This window comes from Camponotus floridanus, unplaced genomic scaffold (genome assembly GCF_003227725.1).
Source record: "Camponotus floridanus strain SB8 unplaced genomic scaffold, Cflo_v7.5 scaffold141, whole genome shotgun sequence".
Classification (NCBI taxonomy): domain Eukaryota; kingdom Metazoa; phylum Arthropoda; class Insecta; order Hymenoptera; family Formicidae; genus Camponotus; species Camponotus floridanus.
In genome coordinates, this window is record NW_020229261.1 from 196,058 (window position 1) to 221,621 (window position 25,564).

The 25,564-nt window shown below is 35.7% G+C and overlaps 1 protein-coding gene across 2 annotated transcripts in view; it reads left to right on the forward strand.

Annotated features, from left to right (window-relative positions):
* LOC105250983 (mucin-3A) overlaps window positions 1-25,564 on the forward strand; it is a 32,708-nt gene that overhangs the window by 4,502 nt on the left and 2,642 nt on the right. Inside the window, exons 2-16 of one of the 2 annotated variants that reach the window (XM_025406388.1) lie at window positions 7,350-7,410; window positions 10,810-10,992; window positions 11,455-11,714; window positions 11,940-12,194; window positions 12,296-12,481; window positions 12,647-12,912; window positions 13,213-13,661; window positions 13,792-13,914; window positions 14,290-14,706; window positions 14,982-15,270; window positions 15,510-15,686; window positions 15,763-15,843; window positions 16,037-16,117; window positions 16,193-16,679; window positions 20,297-24,937. In XM_025406388.1, the coding sequence (XP_025262173.1) occupies window positions 7,350-7,410; window positions 10,810-10,992; window positions 11,455-11,714; window positions 11,940-12,194; window positions 12,296-12,481; window positions 12,647-12,912; window positions 13,213-13,661; window positions 13,792-13,914; window positions 14,290-14,706; window positions 14,982-15,270; window positions 15,510-15,686; window positions 15,763-15,843; window positions 16,037-16,117; window positions 16,193-16,679; window positions 20,297-24,937 (7,956 nt within the window). The remainder of the gene's footprint in view (window positions 1-7,349; window positions 7,411-10,809; window positions 10,993-11,454; window positions 11,715-11,939; window positions 12,195-12,295; window positions 12,482-12,646; window positions 12,913-13,212; window positions 13,662-13,791; window positions 13,915-14,289; window positions 14,707-14,981; window positions 15,271-15,509; window positions 15,687-15,762; window positions 15,844-16,036; window positions 16,118-16,192; window positions 16,680-20,296; window positions 24,938-25,564) is intronic. The other variant, XM_025406389.1, reaches the window with a different exon arrangement.

Sequence of the window (25,564 nt, forward strand, 5' to 3'; positions counted from 1 at the left end):
GCGGTCGACCTTTTGATCGTAGCTCGAGGCAAAATCTCTCGTCGATGTTAAGTGCAACTTCATTACTGCTACTATGCAGTTTAATGCACTCAATGCAATGCTATTACGAGTCTTCTCAATATTTATTTTATTGAAATGATTTCGTATAAATTATATTCAGAGACGATAGATTAATGAAATTTGAGTTTGCAATTATCAAGGATATTCTTCAAATTAATTTTCTAAGAAAAATTCGTCATTTTATTAAAATTATTATTTAGAGAGAAACAGATTTTCTTTATTTTATTTTTGTGTTTGATTTTATTGGAATATTTCACTTCCACATATGAATCAAAATAAATACAAACATTTTCGGAATTATCTTCTTACGATTGCGAAAGCTCTGACATCACCATCGTGTTAATTTTATTCGTTTATCAATATTCGAAAGCTCTGACATCACCGTCATATGTTAATTTTATACTTAACCGCAAATGGGATGGAAATGTGATGAAAAGCATTTCTTCACTGACAAGTTATTTTATTGGTATACGAAATATTGTTATCAAAGAGGAAATACTTTCAAAAATTATTTAACAAATATATTTAGATATTTTATTAACAAGAGAAAAAATATATAAATATATTTAAAATTGTTTACAAATAAACGAAGACGTTAATAAATAGACGTTAATAAATAGAAGTTAATAAATAATATGTAAAATTGAAAAGATATAAAGAAATAGATTGAATTAAAAGACAATTTCTTTGTCATTATATTTTATTAAAGAAAATATATTCTTTTTAATTCTATTTATGATACATATAAATAGAAAATAGAAATTAGTAGAGAGACACCTCCTAAATTTGTACGATTTTTTTTAACCAACGAGAGTTATCATCGACTGTCGCCTGATTCGTTTCGTCGACAAAGAAAACTTAATTGCTGGCATAATCGGCCTATTAATTCTCCACGAAGGAGAGCGAGAGTCCGAATACCCCCAAGGCGAATTCCGTAGAAAGTAAAAGCGAGTGAAGCACACAATCTTCCAGGACAGTTCAAATCGATTTTACATTTCCACTTTCGAGACAGCAGTGAAATGACTGAGGATCGAAAGTAGCATTTAATCGATGATAACTCGAACAAAAAATATCGCTTTAAGTAATTTATTTTAATTAGCATTCAACGATGCGTGCGAATTAGTTCAGGATTGGAAAACTCTAGTGCTGAAATGACACGATAAGATAAATATGAATTACAAGTTATATAGTTATAGACATTTAATTACAGTTATAAATATTTTCTTTAAAACAAGAATAATATAATAAATATATTATTAATGTAGAATTATCGTAGAATACAAAAACGATAACTTATATTGAAACAGACATGTTAAAAGATTATAATTATTTATTTTTTAGAATACATGTTCGATTTTCCGTGCGAATTTCACTTTAATGATATCTTCCAAACAGTTATAATTATATTTATAACTACATTCGAATCGAATAATTTATTTTGAACGTAATGCAAATGTAGTCTTAAAATATGATGAGTTATACAGTTGTAGTAATTTCAGCAAGATTTACAAAACTCAAGATAGAAACTCGATTAATAAATGTATAATAAAAGGATGTTTGAAAATTTTATTTTGTCGCGTGCAACACGATCAACGGATGGCGACAAATGAAATCGCGATCGCTCGTGCACCGTACGCGTATGCCGAGGCCGGAAATAAAAAGATTCTAGATCAAGAATGCCGCTTGTACCTTTCATAACGTCAAGAACTGTTGCACTTATTACACTGTCATAGCACTGTGTATAACCTGTCACTTAATTATAGAAATCCGGTCACTGCGACTTTCATTAAAACCAATTATGGCAATTTCTTGTATAACTGTGTGAATATTTAAATATTTTGACACATACATACACACATATATATATATATATATATATAATTTACACATATATATATAAATATGTATATATTTGAATTATATCCCTTAAAATATCTACAGATATATATTATTAATTATTGTATAGTGTCGCTTTTACATTATTATATGAAAAAAGGAACATGCAATATACAATAATTATAGCAATTATTGTATGTACATATATTGCACAACATGGAAATAATATTATCAAGTAAAATATAAATATAATATAATATAATGACAATACATCAAATGTATTATGTATGGTTCTTGCATTATTTTCTCGCAATTTTCTCTTCCGACGAAGAATGATATTATTCGAATATAATTTATTCACAATAATTTTGTTTGAGCCATGTTTCCACATAGTAACAAATATGGCAATATTAACAAACATCTAGAAATCTGGATACCGCAAAATTTAAATATGTAAATTACGTATTATAATACTTATTGAATATTAGCATATATCTGTGTTATGTGTGTGTTGTGTATCATTATGTAATTTAATTTTTAAACAATTAATGAGACCATCATTAAGATTGCTTGCATATCCTGCATTCTTGAACTCTGTCATTTCAAAGATCAGCAAATAGCGAAGTGGAAAGAAAGGCCGAGGTCTCTCAAAAATAGCTGGATAACTGCAACATTCCCGGCATGACGCGTAAATAACGACAATGTCCAGTGGAGATGGTTGTTTTTAGTATAACCTTGGACGTCCAGAAATCTGGTTCTGGAAATATACGGCGCGTAATACCATGGAAAGGTCAACCGGGATGCCGTCTGCATTATTATAGCGATAGCCCCGGTTGGTGAACGGATTCTATTCTCGTGCTGTACCTTCGTCTTTCTGTTTTTACTCCCGCAGGATTAAGACCAATAAACATCAAGATAACAAAATCAATAACTCGAAATTCCTCCGCAAGAAATGACGACGTTATAAAGATCCGATTTGAATCAACAAATTATCGTTTGGTGCAGTTGATATGTAAATGTAATGAAATGTTAATCACGAAACATTTTAAATGCCAAAAAAATGATTGTCTTCAAATTTCGAATATGTTGAAAAAAATTATTTATATAAAAAGACTAAATATTTAATTAATTTAATTGTAATTTAATTTTAATTATAAATATAAAGAACAGAAAAATATTAAGTTAATAAAACAGGAAAAAATTAAATTAATTTAGTTAATATATAAACATATTAAAAGATGTGAAAAAGATTTTTTTAGAAAAATGCTAAGATTATTCTTTACTTCAAATCTGAAACTATTTATATTTTTCTGTTGATAAAAAATAATTTCTGTAATAAAATTTGATATGATATGATTTATTGTCAAGAGGATTGTTAACTGTGATTTCGAAGAATGCTCGATAAATTATAACGTATCTTATCACTATAAGTAAGATCATTGTCTGCCAAATTTTATTTAAAAAATATATTGTATGCTATTTCTCGAAACATGAAATCCTCCCTTCAAGAACTCGGTTAATTCTTCCCCTTGGAAAGTTACGGAAATAACTAATTCATTGAACCACGAAGAGAAATTATCTTTTGTCTCTTCTAATGCATCAGCTGATCGAACAATCGATTTTTTATTCAAAAGAATAAGATGTATATAATTATATTACATTCTAAACGATAATCTCAGTAATCTCGACTACACATATATCGTATTAAAATAAAAAATTCTCATACTAACAAAAACGCTATGAAAATATCATTCGTTTATTAATGCATTAGTTTGAGTCATCATAATTCGTCATTTTCATCATTTTATCAACGAATCATAAATGGAGAACGTATCAATCGGGAGAAACATGAATGCAACTTTATGCATTAAATAATTCGCATTCTTGAAATACCCCGACCTTTAGTTATTCCTCGATCGACCGAACGCGGCAACCAGTTGGTATTTCACCACGGAAACTGGTGAAGTTATAGATTAGACTGGTTTACAGCCAATACCGAACATGAACGAGATATATGCATATTGTATTATTAGATAAGAATGTCGACAATCGCACAAAAACGACTCAGTAAAATCTCGGGTTAAAGATGCGCAAGTATAGGAACATTTGCATAATATTATTATTATCCTTATTGTTACTTTCCTTTTGTGTATGCAACGCGGTAACGTCGTTTACATAATATCGATATCTCGCACATGTATCAATTATATAATTTTACAAGAATGCCAACACATCTATTATAATTGAGTGAAACTGTTCCGTATATTCTTAGATGTCAACTGAATATTAAAATCTTTCCTAGAAACATCCTAGAACATCCTGGATATCCAGATTTAATATTACCGTTATTTATCGTTACGAAGAAACGTGATTTATGTTAAAAGTTGTCAAATAAATAAAATATAATGGTACTATTAAAAAACTACTTTAATGAAGATAATTCGGAGACGAAGGAAAGAAATGAAGAGATAATACGACAAGCTTTAAGTGGGTATGTAATAAATTTTTTATCTTTTAGGCGAGAAATGACTAAATTCATGAAATTTATTCATAATGACTTGTTTTTCGACATAGATTACGTATTTCGTGTAGCAATAAAAATAGGAATTTAAACCTGGATATTCAAGTGACATATAGGAATATCAATCTGATATTTATAATTAAATCTGCCATATGCAGAATCAAATGTCGCATCTGCAATGATCGGAATTGCTTGCAACTTGCAACATCTTACGCGTAAAGTGAACTTTTCTTTTCGATTATGAGAGATTCTTGATTAACTTGCATACATATTATGTACGTAAATGGGTACGTTCCCAAGTTTTTTCGCATTGCGTTGAAATACACATCTGAGTAAGGTCAAAGTTAATTATTCTATGAGAAAGAAAGAGAGATAAATGTAGCGAAAAATTGGTTAATGTAGGTTTTCTTGGCGAATTGGAGTTCAGGAATAATTTCTTTGAAATTATAATGCTGATAATTATGACAATAGATAAATTATTGCCATAATTATTGACAGCAAAATTTATAATATATATACCATACATGTGAGGTGTAATGAATAAGATTGAATTGATTTTATTATACATGAATAACAATTCTAAATAAAATAAAATTTTATCACCAATTCAGAATTTATCTATTGAATTATAATTGCGAAAAAAGAAAATGACGAAAATCTTAGACTGCTTTCACTGGATTATTTCGATGAAATCACACTCATAGAAATCATTCGCACACGAGATTCCAAGACGACAAAGAGTACGAGGAAGGGGGATGGTAGCGGTTCGCGCGTCGAAAGCACGACGCGAACTTCCGTTCCGGTTACGAAACTCTCAGAAAGCAGTGACCAGCCCCGTTGCTCGCCGATTGCTTGTCGGACGATCGATGTACGTGCATACAATGTATGCGTGCATGCATGTGCGGACATACAACTGCGCCAAGAACGCTCGGGGCTCTCCCTTGATTCGCACATTGTATACTCGCTTTCCAAGGATCCTCAGCATCGTAGAAAGTTATTTGACATTTAAAGGGGTCCGGAGTTTTTTGACCCACCCTGCGCATGCTAGCCGCGTGCCATCACACACACATATAGAGATCGCTACTTTGCGGGGGGAGATACACGCGCGCGCGAAGGTACAGACACAATTCGCGAGGTATCGAGATGACGAAGAGCGAGATGATTATCAGAGATTGCAGACAGGTGTGTATACTTGCAAGAGGAATAAATGTGCATTTCGCCGAAGACGGAACTTGCACAATTAGCTGCAGTTACTTCAATTGCAAATCAGTGCATCGCATCGATATTATCATATGTTGTTTAAAAATGTGAAGAAGAAACTGGAAATTTTATTTAATTATTATAATAAATTACATTTCTCTCTCTTTCTCCAAAATATATACAATTAATTTAATATGATTAATTAAATAATTTAATAATTAATTTAATAATTAATTATTTAATTATTTAATTAATCATATTAAAATAATTTGATATATATTTATATATATTTTGGAGAAAGAGAGAAATGTAATTTATACAAATTAAATAAAATTTCCAGTTTTTTATTCACATTTTCAATAAAATGTTTTAATTTAATTTAATAAAAAATTATACATATGATAAATATTCGAAAAAGAAAGAGAGAGAGAAATAATTAAGAGAAAAATATATAAGAGTGAGAACGCATCAAAATTAGGTTTGAAATTAAATAATTATGCGCAACATCATAATGAAGACTGGGAAACTTTTATCAGTTATTTATTTCCTCAGAAACCATTTTATTTATGATCGAGAAAAACTCGACAGTTTTAGATATCCGGTAGTAATATCCCGAGTTTCACCGTAATTAGGTGGAGCCATTAATTAAATCAGCATGCGGCTCGTAGCGACTATCTTCCGCGCCTCGCTCGCAATTTCCGCAGGCCCGGAATTTTTGCCCGGCTCATTAAGCTTTTAGGATCCGACGATTAGGAACGAAAGCGCAAATTGTTATCGCGATGACGGGCAGCGCGCAGCGTTACAACGTAACGTTAACGTAACTCGCGAAACTCGCCACCCGAAACGCGCCGCGAGAAAGTCGCGCCGCGTTCTTTCTTCTTGCTTTCTCTTTACACATCCGTTACGTAACGAGGAGTGGTCCGTCCGTATGCATGCCACGATACCAGCATTCGGCAGTCCCGATATGTGTATGTGTGTCATCGATCTTTATTAATCCAGCATCTCGGACCGCCCGCGATCTCGCTGAGCCGAGCTCAGGAAACAAGTGCATCGTCGTGCACTTTACATTTCTGCGCTTACATAAGCGGTTACAAGCGGGACCGGCGTTCGGTAACCACGACGAGACTTTAATTCACTCATCTTATCGATCTGTGAAATGCGAATAAACTAGAAATTCTCATTCTCGGATTGATGCGTGCAAAAAAAAGGTAGTAATTTAAATTTATAATTTATTCACTCTCTCCGAATTAAATTCTTACGCGACTCCTGATTTAAAATTTATCATAATATTAGTGAACGCTTCATCATTTATTTGCTATTTTGAAAATAAAAGAGAAACACTTTATCTCTCTCTTTGTATTTATATACCAGAGTTTCTATGCTAATTTCTTATTAGAAGAAATTTCTTCGATATTTTTCTTTCTTATGGATTTTAAAAGATTTCACAGGCTTGATGTATCGTTGCACGAATTAATGTAGACTTTCTAGCATTAAGTGATCCCTTATCGATCCAATTATTGATAAAGTCACCGACTATCTCCGTTGATTCATTACTGATTCGTTGGCAACACGCGAGAAGTTGAACGCCACCAAAGTTGAAAACTCGTTATGAATTAATTATTCGCGTGCGAGACTCTCACTTCAGCGAACTCGCTTTGGCACATTGGTATTATATACGTCTCCGGCGATGATGAATTATTAATGAGACGCATCGTTTTTTTTTCCGTTGCAGGAGATGCGAGTAGCGTCGCTGATTCTCTGCTTGGGAATTCTACTTGCGACGATACAAAATGGTAAGTCTTTCCAGGACTTTCTTAATAAAAATACAATTATAAGAGAGAAAGTTGTAAAATTTAATATTAATATTTTTTTAATTATTCACACAGAATACTCAATTGTGTATAATTCTCTCAACCATCGATTTTTATTGTAATTTCTTCTCAGATTTTTTCAGCAAATAATTAACCGTCGCTTTCTTTTCGCTCTTTCCAAGTTTTTAAATATCTCTTTATAATTAAAAAAAAATATGCAAATTCTTTTAAAATTCTTTTAAAATATCAATTACTCTTGAAATTACATGAAAAATAATATTTTATTATTTATCTGCATTTTTTAATTTAACAACGAATTTGAGCCTCTCTTTTAAATACTTATAATTTAGAAGTTACTTTTTTAATGTCCTTTAATTTGATATTTATCTATGGTTTCTAATAATACCGGAATGTTTCGTATAGTTATATACAAATTAACCAGATTCTTTGCGTATATGTGTGTTCGTAGGAATGGCATGTTAAAAATAAATTCATAAAAAACAATAGCTCGGAATAAATTTCAAAGCGTTTAAGTCTCTCTAATCACCTGCTTACGAAACGAATTCCAGAGCATTTATCCGACAGATGTTTATCCGATGTATCCTAGAATTTTCACCAACGAAACTCGTAAACAATAATAGTTTCCGCGAGAGCAACCGGTGCTGTAACTAAAAGTGAGAGAATTGGAGTGGAATTCGCGAAGGAAAACGAAAGGACGTTCGGATCGCTCGTAAAGTGTTAATTTTATAAACTGAAGCATTAAACTTGCAACATTCATTTTTAATGATAACATTTTTCACATCGCAATGTAAAAGCAAGTAGTGATTTTTCTCATATTTGTCGGCAACTCTGGAAAAACGTGCGATCACGAGCGAGCGTGAATAAGCCTCTTACTCGACATTATCTGTGCGATATTATGTATCTTAATACTATACACCGCTTGTATAATGACGATATATAACGTGGGACTATCATGAATATGCTTGGTACATAGTGAAAGAAAATCTCAAACATACTCGTATCGGCGATCTTGACGATGCAGGTGGAAATAATGAAATTCACAGATTCCGAATTGTTACACATATTATATTAAAAATCCCCAATTATATGTAATTTAAACGACATATTTTATCTAATTTGGAATTCATTCTGTCTGGATTTGCAATTGAATGTATATTCAATTATATATAATTATTATTTAATTGTATTATTATTCTTTTGATACATAATAATCTTGTTACTCTTTTATATTTCAAACGCAATATCTTTGTAGATAAATGAATGAAATAATATAATTTTTAATATTTTTAAATGTATACTGTTAATTTTTTATTTTAAAAATATATAATTACTTATTTATAATAAATAAATAATTGAAATAGAACAGAAAATAAAATGTATAAATGAAATAAATATTCATTCGTTCTAAAAAAATTGTAATAAAATATTAGGCACTTTTATTTACATGAATATATATATAAAGTTTTTTCTTATTTTCTTAAAACTTTATAATGAGAAAAATGAAATCTAGAATTAATATATAATTATAATATTAATGTAATTATAATATTAATTATAATTAATGTATGTGTGGCAGCATTTCATTTTTTTCTTCGTTATTTGGAGAGTTATACCGTATTTGTGCACGAGCGTGTTTTCGATTAAACTCATGACAATCGAAGACACCGCTCTCGATCGATCAATCGTGGATATTTTCGTCGACCTCGCGGAGGTTCTGGTCAGGGTCAGTAGCGGATCTTAATTCGCAGGCATCGATCGTATTGTTTCTACATGATATTCGGCCTCGTTTCATGCCCGATCAGTGAAAGCATGGTGGATAATTCATCGGCGGCTTGAAAGTACGAGTAGCCAAACACACGCGAACTCAGCGAGCCTTCAAAGTCAGCCTTCGAGAATGATTATGCGCGTGCGAAGCAGGGCAACAAGATGCATATTTCTTTCTCTCCCCTTCTCTCTCTCTCTTTATACATACGCAGATATACGCATTCGGCTAATTAAACGCTTGGATGATCGCAGGAAACAATATATCCATCGCGTAATACTATCTTTCGCTTTCGTAATGCTATTTTTGATCAGATTACGTGGCGTTATGGTTCGTTATAGTATTTCATTGAGGAAAGTTAGATTAACTCCCAAGTCACATCTTCTGTGTTGCAATATGATTATCTATTTAATCATGATGTTATAAAAGTCATTTATCTTCATCTTACAAAATTACGATAAATTGAACATTATCATAAAAGATAATTTTGAGAAAATCAAAAGTTTTAAAAAGCAATCTGAAAATACGAATAAACGGAATTAGAATATTTTATTAATTAAAATATTTTATTATTTTAATTTTTAATAGGAAAAATATCCTAGAAATTTATTAATGCAAAGAATGATGAAATGTCACGAGCGATAAAGATTTAAATAAAAATAGTACGATAAATTTCCTATAAATTATGTATCCTTACATAATTAAGATTGCTAGGTTTTCCGAATAAAATTGCACCTAACGAAAAAATGTAACCGGTGTCAGAAACGTACTTTTTTAGAATCAGTTAGCAGCACCTTGCCACGTGAGTTAAAGTCCATATATTTCTTTGCGTACACGTAAACGAAAGTTCAATCGCGTTTCAATTTCTCCCCGTTTTCTCTCGCAACTGTTAACGCGTTCTCCCCGCGTTTAACGCGTCAGTGTGTCATGCGTTCGCAAAGTATGTGTATCATGGATATATGCGAAACGCGTATTGAATGTATGTCGCGCGTATTCATTTAATATGCACGCGTATTCATTTAATATGCACGCGTGTGCATTCAGCGGCTGCGAAAATGCACGACACGTGTCCCTCGCGACACGAGCTAATATTGAAAGATGAAATTGAAGATAACAAGTGCCGATTCTTCGCGCGAGGTGAATACACCGGAATACATTTATCATTGCTGTCTCTTCATTCAATAGACTTCTGTTGAAAGTAGAATAGTTATTATGCGAGAGAGTAATAAATAGAAATAAAACGCTTTTATTTCTCTTCTTTTCAGAAAGAGATGAAGAACATGAGAGAATTTAAATTAAAAGGCCAAATTTTTAAGTATTCTATATAATTGTAAATTATTTTTAAATATATTTAAATCTCCAAATGTTTAAGAAATGTAATTATTAAATTCTTTCGATTCAGTCAGGATTTTGTTGTTCTTATTTTAGGAGACTTTAAATAATTATTACAAATCTTTAAATGCAGTTAAAGTAAGATATAAAGATTGATTTTTTATATTAAAAATAGGGGATTTATTTATCTCTTTCAATACAAATGAATATTTGAAAGTTATATTAAAAAAAATTTATATTTGTCCTGATTGTTATTGTTCTTTCAGGAATTGCCGAGCGCAAAATTGTTTGTTACTACACAAATTGGTCGGTGTACCGACCTGGTACAGCGAAATTTTCTCCTCAAAATATAAATCCGTACCTTTGTACTCACCTAATCTATGCGTTTGGAGGTTTTACAAAGGATAATGCGTTAAAACCGTTCGACAAATATCAAGATATCGAGAAAGGTAATATAAAAATATGTATAATATTTTATTTATTACTTACACTTACGCAACTTTATCAGTTATCAATGAAGAAATATTTAATTAAGATATTTATATCGACAATATTTCAAAAAATTAGACGCTTTCAATTATTAATCATCAATTGTCAATTAAAATTGCCAATGGATTTATATTCGTAATTTTATTATGACCGATGAAAGTTTATTCAATTGTGTAGTCTAAGAAAATTGAAGAGTAAATGTCAGACGCCAATCGAGTGTTAAAAATTTTCTTATTATTCTCAGTTATTATAAAAGACTTTCTTATATTTAAAAAAGTGCTATTTTTCCGTCATCTATCTGAATAATGTTTCTATTTGTTTATCAACGCGTTATAAATCGATAAACTTAGAAATACATCATATTTGATGACTTAGCTGATATTTAACTTTCACTCTTCTATTAACATTCGCTCGCTCGACAGGCGGATACGCGAAGTTTACAGGTCTGAAGACTTACAATAAGAATCTGAAGACGATGCTGGCGATCGGCGGCTGGAACGAAGGCTCCAGCAGATTTTCACCGATGGTGGCCGATTCTGAGAGACGGCGAGAGTTTGTCAAGAACGCCGTCAAATTCCTCAGGCAAAATCATTTCGACGGCCTCGATCTCGACTGGGAGTATCCGGCGTTTAGAGATGGCGGGAAACCGCGAGATAAGGATAATTATGCCAACCTGGTACAGGTAGATGTCTCAACAGTTTCTTATCGTATCGAGAAAAAAAATATGAAATCTCTTGCAGAAACTTCAATAAATAAAAATAAAGATAAAGAGAACAGGAGATTTAATTACAGATAGAAAAATACATGTGTGTAGATAAATAGAATGGTGGAAGATTAATTGCGATTCAATCTTCAGAAGTGAATTGTAAAAAATCGATTAAAAATAATAATTTACGTAAATTGGCAGGAACTTTACGAGGAATTCGAACGAGAGTCTTCAAAGACTGGAAGACCGAGGCTGCTGTTATCGATGGCGATGCCTGCTGGAATCGAATACATAGACAAGGGTTACGACGTACCTAGACTAAACGAGTATTTGGACTTCGTCAATCTACTCTCTTACGATTATCATTCGGCGTATGAGCCCGCTGTCAATCACCACTCGCCGTTGTATCCTCTGGAAGAGGACAACGAATACAATTATGACGCCGAGTTAACTATTGTAAGAGAATTATAATTATATTGTCAGAATTATAATTATATTTTTATAATGTTATTGTTCGAACAAGTTACACAATTAAAAATAATTGATTGACCTCCTAGGATTACACGATCAGTCATCTCCTGGGGAAAGGTGCATCCGCGGACAAGATCATTCTTGGAATACCTACGTACGGTCGCTCGTACACATTGTTTAACCAGGAGGCAACCGAACTCGGATCGCCAGCGGACGGTCCGGGTATCGAAGGAGAGGCCACTCGAGAGAAAGGCTATCTTGCCTATTATGAGGTGATATGATGTCAAATTTATTTAATTTATTTTTATGCTACGCATCAATTATATTAACATAATTCATTTGTAAAATATAATTTTATTTTAATTTTATTTGATATTAATATATATTTCACTTAAAAGATTACATTCAAAAAAAATTAAATATTGAGATTATTATAGATTTGCGAGAATGTAGCGGAATCCGATGAGTGGGAAGTCGTTCAACCGAATCCTAAAGCCATGGGACCATACGCGTTTAATGGAAATCAGTGGGTGGGATACGATGATGAAGACATAGTTAAATTGAAAGCTCGATATGTGAACGAGAAGAAATTGGGAGGCATCATGTTTTGGTCGGTAGACAATGACGATTTCCGTGGCAAGTGCCACGGTCGACCTTATCCATTAATCGAAGCTGCTAAGGAAGCTTTACTTACGGATAATAGGTAAGAATTGTGACTCTCAAATTAAACACATAAATACAGTTTATAATTGCCATATTTTAATCATATTATCGCATTAATATTATTAATTCATTTTTACAGTATTATTATTTCTATTTAATTTATTGTGATTTAATATCTTAAAGATCAAATAGATAATAAAAGCAAATATAAAATATAAATTTGTTTAAAATGTAATTTAAAATAATTTATTTCTAGAACGTTTAGGATAGATATTTTTTATTTTCATTCTAATTTCTCTATTAAAGGAGAACAAATTAAAAATTGTATATTATCGCACAGTAGGAATACGATCGAGAATACAAAGTCAGTGGAGAGTCGGAAAAAGATTCGCACTCAAGGTATTCAGAGCAATGTTCGTAAGTATAGCCAAAGAAGTAGCACCACGTCGGCTCCGATCACCAGCAGACGTGCGTCCTCTTCAAGATTAAAGTACCGCAATATTTCGAAATCGAAAACGAATGACGAAGACGAAGAAGATCGGGATGTAGCAAGGAGATCATACGATCCGTCACCAGACGAGGAAATAGAGGGTAGGAACTCTGTCAGAGTTACGGAGAAGACCGAGAGACCGAAGAACCGGCACAGAAGCAAAACGCGATCCAGCGATCATACCTCTCGTAGAAAACAATCCAGACGTAAAGAACAAAGCAAGACTGACGAGAACGAGGAATCCTTGAGTAACAAATTGACGACTCCTGAACCGCCGACCACTCCCGATCCAGGAACCGGTAAGTTTTCGCGAAGAGCAATATCTCTTTAGCGTGAATTGTTTATTTGAGAAAGTACGATATGAGTTCAGATATGAGAATGAAGAGCTTATCTTTATTACTTAATAAGTATCGTTTTATTTTCTTATAGACTTTAAATGCGAGGACGAAGGTTTCTTCCCGCATCCTCGAGACTGTAAGAAATACTTCTGGTGTCTCGATAGTGGTCCAAGTGGACTTGGCGTAGTTGCTCATCAATTCACCTGCCCTTCAGGTAATTTTTCTATAAATAATAATAAATATAATAATAATAATAATAATAATAATAATAAATATAATAATAATAATAATAATAAATATAAATAATAATCTCGCACATTTAACGCTAAATATTTCCATCTTAATTTCCTTTAATATATAAATTTAAAAAATATTAAATATATAATAAAATTGGTAGGCGTATATAAATAATATAAATATACAAAATTTGCATATAAATAAACGAAGAAATATGGTATATATGTAATAAAAATTTAAATTTTTTAAATTTTCACTTACTCTTATCACTTAGTGCATAATTTCTTATTAAATCTATGCGATTAAAAACCTTTTATTTATTATGATATTTCGTATCGTTTGACATTTTTAGGTTTGGTGTTCAATAAGGCGGCGGATTCTTGTGATTACCCGCGCAATGTGATTTGTCCTAAAACGTCGAAGACGTCAGTCGTCTCGACCACTAAATCACCTATCACAGCCGCGACCAGTCGAACGACTTACTTACACAGCACAACGACTGCGAAGGCCGAATCGGAAGAATACGATTCGGAAGAAGAAGATTACGAGGAGGATGACATCGAGGAAACCGAGGAAGAGGAAGTGAAAGAAGAACCGAAAATCACTACGACAATGAAACCTCTTGTATATAAAACACTCACTAGAAGACCTAGCACGACAACTACTACAAGGACGACGAAACCAAGCGAACCAGAGAGAGCAAGCGATGGCGAAGACGAGGAAGATCCGAGGGTGATCAAGGAATTGATCGATCTCATCAGAAAAGCTGGTAAGTATAGGTTTATTAAAGAAAGTAAAATGTGGCACATTTTTTAAATAATTTTATAATCTTATCAATTTTTTTATACAATATCTTTCTATCAATTTTTCTACTTTTATGAATACTTTTTTATAGTATTTATATTACTTTTAATACATATCAATATTTTTATAAATTTTTTCTTAAATAAAATATCTCTCTTAATATTAAATTAATAATAAATTAATAAATTAATAACTTATAATAAATTATAATAAATTAATAATTTTTCTAACTCATAACAGGCGGAATAGAACAGCTGGAGAAACAATTATTATTCCAAGAGAAGAATTCTGGCCTTAAATCGGACATTGCAAACGTCACTCCGACTACGATTAGTCGTAGTTTATACGAGCGCGTGTTGAATCGCCAGACAACAAACAAGCTCAGTAATAAACCCGTATTATCATCTTCGGAAACTAGTTATGTAAACGGACCGGGAAGAGCACAGTTCGAAGGGTTGGACGATATTCCCGAAGTGAAGAATCTCAGACGGTCGCAGAAACCTCAATATGTCACTATCGAAAGATCTAAGTCAGTCGCTTTAATTCTATATTCGTTAACAAGCTAATACATTTTGTTTTCTTGTATTGATCATGTTTGCCAAGATCAATTAGCTTTTGATTTAAAATGTAGTCTTTCTTCTTAATTTTAATCCGGAAAAATAATCAACTCTAAATCAAGGTTAAAAAATTAACATTATTGAAGCTACAATTCGACACATTCTAAAAATGTTTAATTATATTTCAATTTTTTATACTGATACTGATTAGATCATCAGTCACAAAAGACACAGATAACGAAGATGAGGAAGCTGAGGATAACACTGACGTAGCTTCTACCGAGGAGGACAGTGTCAGCAATCCGTTAGAAAGCAGCTCGTCCACACAACGAGTGACGCCAAGTTACGTAAACATTCGTCGAACGCGACCCTCTACTACGACGTCTAAGTATGACGATAATATAACTGCCAAAATAATTGATTTTTACTCCCGATTACCTTTCATGTTACCTTGAAATTTTCAGAACCGAAAACGACGTGGAAGAGAAGGAAGAAGAAGTCGAGGAGGAAAAACCGACTCGCAGACGACGACCCTATGTCTCGAAGTAAATATATTAAAAATTATATTTAAAATATAATTTTTATTTTATTATATTATTTTATTATTTTATTACATAATCATATTTTGTGTATTATATGTAATAAAATATAAATATGCGTATACACGCATTTAGCATTATGATATATACATTATGTATGTATTAATATTTTTACATAAAATTTCTCTTTATTTTTTAGGAACTCGAAAAAGGAAAGTGATTCGGTAGACGTAGATCTGTCAACGGAGAAAAATGATGCTTCATCAACGATCAATTCTAGGTTTCTATACACGACATTATTTTTCATTGCAAGACTTTTCGCAGCACTATTCACATTATTCTTGAAATCTTTTAGATACACCAACGTCCAAAGGTTTAGAGGCATTGCTTCGAAAAATTCGGAAAATTTATCTAGCGTATCTCCATTGGAGATAACCACTTTGCCAACAAAGCTAGAAGAATATTCAGAAGTTCCATCTAGTACAACAGATAGTACGACTACTTCAGCGTCGACGACATCCACGACGGGCGTTTCGACTTCTACCGAAATCGTCACCGTGATCAGTGTCGAACCGCCGGAAAATCCATCCAGCGTCAGCCCTAAAATAGATAATACCAGTTCTAACACGAGCTCGACGAAACTGGAAGAAGATTCGGTAACGGAAATCTTGATTACGACACTGCCAGAGATCACCTCGTCGACGACAAAGACGACGACAGCGTCTGCGGGTAGGTCAACGATTGCCGCGGTTTCGCAGCCGCGACCATTTGGTTTTACCAGACGAAGATTTAGCTCATCAGAAGCAACGACGACAACGAGCGCTCCGTTAAATAGATCCAAGGTGAGTATATCATCGCGAAATTCTACGCGTCCGGCCAGTCCGTTTCTGGCGCGAGCTCGATCCAGGACGAGACCGACTAATCGAGTTGTCGAAGACGAATCGACGGAACATGTGGACGCTTCTCAAGTGGAGACTTCCACGTTTAAGAGCAAAGATTCAAGCAGATCGCGTAATAGAGGTCCTAGCAGATATACCTCGCCGACATCGAGATCAAGGACGTCAAAAGACGTTTCCACGAACTCCGTTCCAAGTCCCAGATACAGAGGAAGAGGCAGAACAACGATTTCGACGACTGTCAGTACAATCGCCGACACTGATACCAGGAGAAAATATCGGAGACCGAGCAGACTCAGCAGCACGGAATCTATCAAAGCCAATGAATTGGATGATAGTCCGATAGTTAGGATAAATCAGGGAAATCGTAAAAGAAATTCATCGCTTCGATCGCGATTTGAAAACAATGACGAAGAGAGTGATAAAGTAACAAACATCAGAGTCTTCAAGAGGCCAACCGTCAACCGCGAATTGTACGACAGGACGAAGCAGAAAAAGAGGAATAATGTGCAAAAAGTGAACGTTGAGTCGAAGCAGATCGCATCGATAACGCCACAAATTCTAGAATCAAGTACTTCCACGGAGGGCGACAACATCGAAAAGAACGATTTGATAAACATCGTCGATCAAGAAGCCACCATAGTTGAATCTAACACTATCGAACCAAAGTACGATCATGTGAAACCAGTCACGTTAATCGACATCACGACTACCTCCAACAATAAAGTCGATTACACGAGTGACCAACCGGATGATGCTATCGCCACAACGATCACCCACATTGAGACTCACGAGTTTAATCCTAATTTGGTGATAATCGTCTCCGAACATGGCAGTACATCGGAAGCGCCAAAGAGACGTAAAATTATTCTAAAAAGGAGACCAATATCATCGAACAACACTATCGAAGCGGAAGAAGAGCAAAAATCTGAAACATTTCGTAGACGAAAAGTGATAAAACGAAAACGTCCGCTTCAGGACACCTCGTCGCCAACATCAACCGTTTCTCTCGAGCAAGAAGTGCTAGAAAACTCAAGTCCTGTTCCAGAATCGACAACTTCGATAGGAGACACCAAGGATGTTGAAAAATCGACGGTCACCACTGATCAAACAGAAATTACTCTAATGAATAAAGATGCCGAAGAATTGCCAGTTGCCACAGGATATACAAGAGAAATGCAAGATTCGACTCTAGCCATCACAGAAACCACTTTATCCACTGATTATAATCTCGATGATTTCGCGAAGATTATTCTGGAGACTCCCGCAGAGGAAATTTCGACAATCTGGAACAAAGAAACTACTGACTCCTTCAACAACGCCGCTATATCGACAGTTAACACATATACCGATGAAGAATATCAATCGACGAGTGAGATGAATTTTGAAGCTAGTACGATAGAATCAACATTGGCGACAGCTACAATCGATAATACTGAAAGCACTGCACCTTTAGAAGAAACGTTGGTACCAGAACTTGAGAATTTGTCGACGCAAATAGTCACTACGCTGTCCACATCGGAACCAGACTCTACCCGCGCGCAAATAACTACAAGACTATTCACAACGGAATTGGATTCGTCTTCAGTCTCAAAGCCAACTTTTGATCCGAGATATACGCGTAAGAAATTTATTCGCAAGAGTCCTGTGTCTTCGGGAACTAATACGACTAATCAATATCCTCCCGTATTATCATCAACGGAAAACGCTAACTTCGAGATTCGCTCGAGACGCAGAAATAATTTATTCATTCGACGTCCAGTTTCCTCTACCACTGCTAATACACCAAGCGATGACTTGAAATATCAAGAAGAAAAAGAAAAGCAGAGTGCAAATAATAGATCTCGCGACTCGATTGAAGAAGAGGTTGCGGAAGATACGATATTGAAAAATAAGTCGGTCTCTGCGGATGCTCTTTCGGCTAATTTTGCGGAATTCTGGAAAACTTATACAACAGCTTCATCAATAAATCAGATAAGCAATTCTTCAACTCATAACGAGGATATCGACGAACGTGGTAAAATCGCGGAAACAGAAGACACGTCTCAATCGATTTTGACTACCACGAATAAATCGGAGATTCGACCGCGATATAAGATTCCCGTAATTCTGAAGAGACCCTTTGATCCCGAAGAGGCTCTATCCCCCAAACGATATCCGTTAGATTCCGCGCCCGAAGAATCTGAAGAGACCAAAGAAACCAAGCCGAGACAAGCCAGTTTTCGGCAACCGCGAACGCGTTACAAGCTCCAAAATCGCGATAACTTTAAAACCGAGGAATCAACATCGAATCCGGAACCCACGAGTACCTGGCAATACATTAGAACGCGCTCATATTTAAAACGTCCATCATCGACCAGTACGGAAGCAACGGTGACGGAAACCCTGATACCAGCGAGGAAGTTCGATTACGCCGCCGATGCTTTTCATCGCAAACAGCAGTCACTTAGAACGACGACGCCGAGGAGCAACTATCCTTTCGACTCGCAGAATCTGGTCGACCCGGATTACACGAGTCTCACGACCGCAAAACCGTCGGTGACACGATTGATAACCTCCGTGACGGAATCCGGCACCACGGAACGGCAAAAGATCCTCATCAAGACCAAGTATTCGTCGCTTACGTCGACCACGAGGATACCAGCGGATCAGTTCTCCTCGACGATTCCGTCGATCGCGGGGACGGGACTTGACGACGAATCTGTCAACGAGATACGTCAGGGTGTCGAGCGATCCACTCTGCCGATCGAGGGCGAGTTCAATCATCACTATGATCGATTCACTACGGAATCCCAAGAGCCTTCGACCATCGAGATCGAGTCGGTGTTTAGTAATTTGATCGCTAGCAAGAGCTTGGCGAAATGATAGGAGTGTCATTACTAATTGTTGTTGTAATCAATGTTGACAATGTACATAGTGAAGCAGCCATTAAATTAATTAAGAGAAATCCATCGCGATCGCCGATCTTTTTTTTGTGTGGGAACGATGGAGATTCAATAGACTTTTGTACTAGGAACTAATGTATATAACACTTTACGAGCATTAATCATGTTTAAGATTGCTCTACGAGAGATGAACACATTAAACAAATGCCATTACGATCGGAAGAATTCATTAGCTCACGATGACCGACGACTGAATAATCTTCACGCATTATTTATCTCACCATCAATAACGACGAATCATAACGAGCACTTCCTCATCCGCTTATGTCTTTTAGAGGAGCCTTGATTAAGTCCTCTGATAACTCTCTCGACGATGTACTGCTATTTATCACAAGTATAATCATCGCTAAATGCTATCGATGACCCAGGATGACTCCTTATCGAATTAACGCAGCAAACAAGACACATTCACGGCGCTAATAGATAACCAGAGGGACCCCTCTCTTCATGTTCCTTCTTTTCTCCTTCAAAACTGGCGCAACACACACAGAAAGACAGAAAGACAGAGAACGAGAAGGGGATAACAAAGAAAAAAAAATATTAAGAAGGCGAAAAGAACGAAAGAGACCCCTGGGGATCCTCGTATTAAAGCGCGCTGCCTTGTTCTCATTTTTTCAGGTCGCCGATTCGAAAACTATCAGATTGCCGACCCTGAAGGAACTGATTGGTTATCCAACGACTTACTACTACGATCGTATCGCTACGACACCGTCGTCCGCACTCTTGCATTTGCTGCGTAACGATGTGGACAACGACATTAGCCAGCAGAACGTCGAAAAAATTTCGTTCCAAGGAACGAACGAGTCACAAAGTGGCGAAAGAGAGGAATCAGCGAGAGACATAATCGGAGAGGAAACCGGCGACTGGTGGCTGCAAAACAAAGCGAGATCTCGCATTTCGAAGAAAATAGATATCACTCTCGAGGAAGCTCAAAACACAAGTACCCCTGTTATTCAGGAAGATGAGGATGGGCGAAGGGAATCTTCGACCTCGATGTATCTAAGGCCGACAACGATGCGCGGTATTCCTCCTGTCAGTTTGACTTCCACCCCGCGGATACGTGGCTTCTACATCACTAAAAGCGAGGACGATTTACCATCGTCGACATTGACGGTTGACTTTACGTCACCTTACACGACGATCGACAGTTCTATCGAACAGCAGACAGAAATCGCTTCGACTCCCGGCATTTCTGCGACCGAGGAGACCGTCAGTTTCATTCACAATAATCAGAACAAATCAGAAATCAACGATAATATGAATGATGTCGTAACCGACGAAGTTGTCACTCGTAATGAACTAGAACTCGATGCTTTCAACGCCAATGTAAGTGATATTATTAAAAGCAAAGGCGATAAACATGAAGAGAACTCTTCTACGTTCGGTCCTTTGGTAACCTTTTCGGAAAATTCGGACAGTGTCGAGAATTCTTCGATTTATACAGAACCTACGGTTACAATTCCGATCAATAAATCTGTTGAAAATAAAAGAGAAACATCGCTACGTAATTTTGGTTATAATTCGTCATCTCTTTCTGATGTTTACGCCATTGGGCCAACAACATCGACAAGACGAAAAATCGCTATCGCCCTGAACAGATACAACAAGGCTAGCACTCCGTTGTGGACGGGTAAACGTATAGTGCCCAAAAAACGAAACAGGACTGCTATTTTATCAAAGTCGATCAAAGAAGCCGAGAGACGAGTCGATGAGACTACTTTTCCTCTCATTACAACAGATACCTTCAAAAACGCTTCCGCAACCTCTGAGATTCCTTCGACATTGATTTCGACAAATAATAAACTTGATGCGATTTCAACAGTGCCGACAACATTAATTGCATCCGAATCTACGACGTCTGCCGAAATGTTAGATGTTTATCGCGATATTGCGTATTCAACTGATTCAACTGATGATTTACAGACCGAAGATCCGAATGATCGCACGAATGCAGAAGCAACGATTACTTTATTAACTAATATTAATTCAGTAATTGCAACGACTCCTTCAATCTCAGAAATCACTTCAATAACGAATGATTCTACAGTTATTTCGACGATCTCTGACGATTCTACAAGCGTAACTACGATGGCTTCCGCAAACGAATCTATAATTGTGGTCACACCATCATCGATTGTTGCAAAGACTCCCGTAGTTGCAAACGATCAGGCCACAATCACGACTAAATCTATGATTAAGAGCACTGCAATTGAAATTCCAGTTTCCACGACTGCAAATTATTCCGTAGCCGCTGTTCCAACAATCGCGAGCACGCAGGCAATCGCAAATGATTCTGCAATTACACCCGCGACTACGACTATCGGCGTTGAAATCACTTCCCCAATCGCAAATTGTTCGACTGACTTTGCAAATATGATTATACCCGCGACCATAAACGCCGAAGTTGAAGCTACTTCAGCAATTACAAATTATTCCGTGACTGCTATTCCGATAAATACAAGTACGAACGCAATTGTGACGGATTCTGCAGTTACGACTGCACCCGCAATTACAATTAACACAGAAATCGAAACTTCAACAGTCGCAGATCCCGCAGTGACGATTTCAACAGCTATAAATACGCAAGAAATTGATCCTACGACCATAACTACGTCTGCAACTACAGGCACCGAAGCTGAAACTACGATTACAAATCTTCATGTTTTCGTTAATACAGCAACTACGATGATTCCTACTACCAGTACCTTACCGTCAACAATTATCTCTTCCACGGATGATAGAGATGTTACTGAACCTGCGACGAGTAATATACCGGATGTAGATACCATAACTATGACAGATATGTCAACTACGACTACACCTACAACTGTAGTCACTTCGACGATTAGTGATCTTAATTTAATTACGTCTGCAAATGCAAACGATCCTTCTACTTTCGCAGTCACTGACACATCGACAATTCCAAGTTTACCTATCACCAATTCTGTAATTCTGTCCAAAGATTCCGTTACAAGCGCAGATGAAGCCTCAGCAAGTTTAACTGCGACGAGTAATATACCGGATGTAGATACCATAACTATGACAGATATGTCAACTACGACTACACCTACAACTGTAGTCACTTCGACGATTAGTGATCTTAATTTAATTACGTCTGCAAACGCAAACGATCCTTCTACTTTCGCAGTCACTGACACATCGACAATTCCAAGTTTACCTATCACCAATTCTGTAATTCTGTCCAAAGATTCCGTTACAAGCGCAGATGAAGCCTCAGCAAGTTCAACTGTGCCCACAACTTTAATCGAATCTACCACGGCACATTTCAATTCAAATGTTTTTAATATTAGCAACACTTCCGAAGTATCAGCCATCACGGCAACTGCAAAGTCGGTTCAAACTACTGAAATTCCTACAACGTTCGAAACTTCCCCAATATTTACCTCGATTTCAAGATCCCTTTCTAGCACCAATTCCGCGACGTTGTCGACCACCGCTTTCTCGGAAACGAGCGAGAATTTCGTGGCATCAATGGTTACGCAAAATCCCTCGACTCTTTTTTCAACTATAACTCCGGTTACTAATATAGCTGTAGAAAATGCAACGCTTTCCGCGATTTATGACTCGATCGCGACAAACACTATAATTCAAACCACGGGTGTTTATAAATCGAATTCTGTGCAAACGACGAGTGAAAAGCCTACGACTCCGAAAATAAAAATAACTTCCGAGGAAACCGCTTCAAAAACTATTCAAAATCGAGAAGATAAAACTTCGAAACTGAATGATCAATTAGGTCAGAAGAGCGTTAGACGTCGCGTCATAAATCGAACGAACAACTGGATCGGAAGACCTGTAGTACAGCAAACAATCAATCAATATCCTCCACATCGAGCTACGGTGTATCGTGAGCGACTCCAAAGACCTCCTGGTTATACTTCGAGAGTGATCGAGGAAAATCGCAGAAGAAGAATCGTTCAGAGGAGAATGAGAGTTAACTTTGAACCGATCAGTAGTACTACCAGACCCGATGAGAATGTCATGGTTGTTCAAAATATCACTGAGAACTACGTTCAAAATATCACTGAGAACCACGTTCCATATCATCGAGCAAGGAATACGAGAAAAAGAATGAAAATTGTATCAAAGAGAGTCAGGGAAAGACCCGAGGAAAAGGAAATCACTACTTTACGAGAAACGACATCACTTTCTCAAGCTACCGTTACTGACAATAAGACTGAAGCGACTCAGCATGAGAAAGTTCATCATGAAAATGGAAATGTCGAAAGAAAATGGAAATTTTTACTAAGAAGAATAAAACCTCAGTCCCAGGAAAACCTTGCAGCGGATGAAACCAGTGCGAATTTTAATTCTGTTAATGAAAGTCTTACAAGTAATTTTCAAAATAATTTTCGTATGAGCAAGAATCTTTCTGAACAAAAAAACAGGAGAGGAAGAACGAGAGTTGTATTGAAGAGCATTAGACCTAAATCCGAAGAAAGGAGTCCAATCGAAGGAGCGAGAGGAAATCCTGATTTGAAAAAATTTCAAGGCAATTTTCCGACAAATTTTCATGCGAATAAGAATTCTTCTGAAAAAGGAAGAAGAATGAAAGTTTTACTGAAGAGAGTTCGGCCTAAATCTAAGGAAAATAATTCCACAATTGAGGAAACAAATGGAAATGAAAATCTTCAAAATAATCTTAGCACGAGGGAAAATTTTCCTGACGAGAAAAAGATAAGAAGAGGAATGAGAGTTGTGTTAAAGAGAGTTAGACCTAAATTCGAAGAAGAGAAAGTGAAGATTAAAGAAGCCAATGCAGATGTTGATTCCACGAATGCAAATCTTCAAGGCGCTTTATTAAATTTTAGAGGCGGTAGAAATTTTCCCATCGAATATAACACCAGAAGAACAACGAGAGTTGTATTAAGGAATGTCAAGCCTAAATTCGAGGAAAATAATTCAACAATTAAAAAGACGGATTCTGATTCTACTAATAAAGATCTTCAAAGTAGTTTTTCAAACAATTTTTATACAAATGTCGATCTTTCCGACGAAGAGGAGACAAGAAAATTCAAGTCCGAGGAAAAAGATTCGATAGCCGAAGAAACAAGTGCTCATTTTGACTTTACTGATAAAAATGTTTCAAGTAACTTTTCTAATCGAGAAAAAATAGCAACATATTTTAAACATGGAAAAAAGGAAGCTACAGTCGAACGGCTGGAAGACATCGAGGAGCAACAAACGACGGAGACGTTTGTTTTGGCCGAGCAGGATACTGATCAGCCCTCGCTTGAGGTCAGTGCAGTTTTATGTTGAAGACTCTCTTTGCCTTGATAACATACTGTAGTTCCTTGACCTGATCGCATGTTGCTTTACTAAAGCGAAAACGAAACAATGCCGTCTCTTCTTACCGCTAACCAAAAGATCCCTCGAAGCATAATTCTCTTGCAAATGTAGAGAGATAATTATTGCCTTAATATCTTTGCTTGAACAAAATCGCCTGACTGAAGATCTCTTACTCAATATAACATTCTCCTCTTCTGAATCTGCTTCTAATTGATATACTACATCGGCCAACGATATCTTCACGATTGACTAATGGAGAAGGAATCTGTTGTAACTATTGGTAACTTAATGGCTTCAAGCTTTCTTGAATGTCTGACAAGATCTGTCCATCATCGATCACTTGCTGGATCTAACCAAAATATCTTTCGTGAAACAAGAAATTATATGATCATCCTTTATGCTGCTACGTCATCATCGCATTGTCTATCTACGAAGATGCTCTTCTTTCTCTGGTTATTAGCAATTCTTACTTCGGGATGGAATCCGGAACATCAATTTGGAAATCAAATCAATCTTTTTTTCTGAGCGAACATTCTGAAATGTGAATAGATCCGGGACATCTTCATCCGCGCTTCT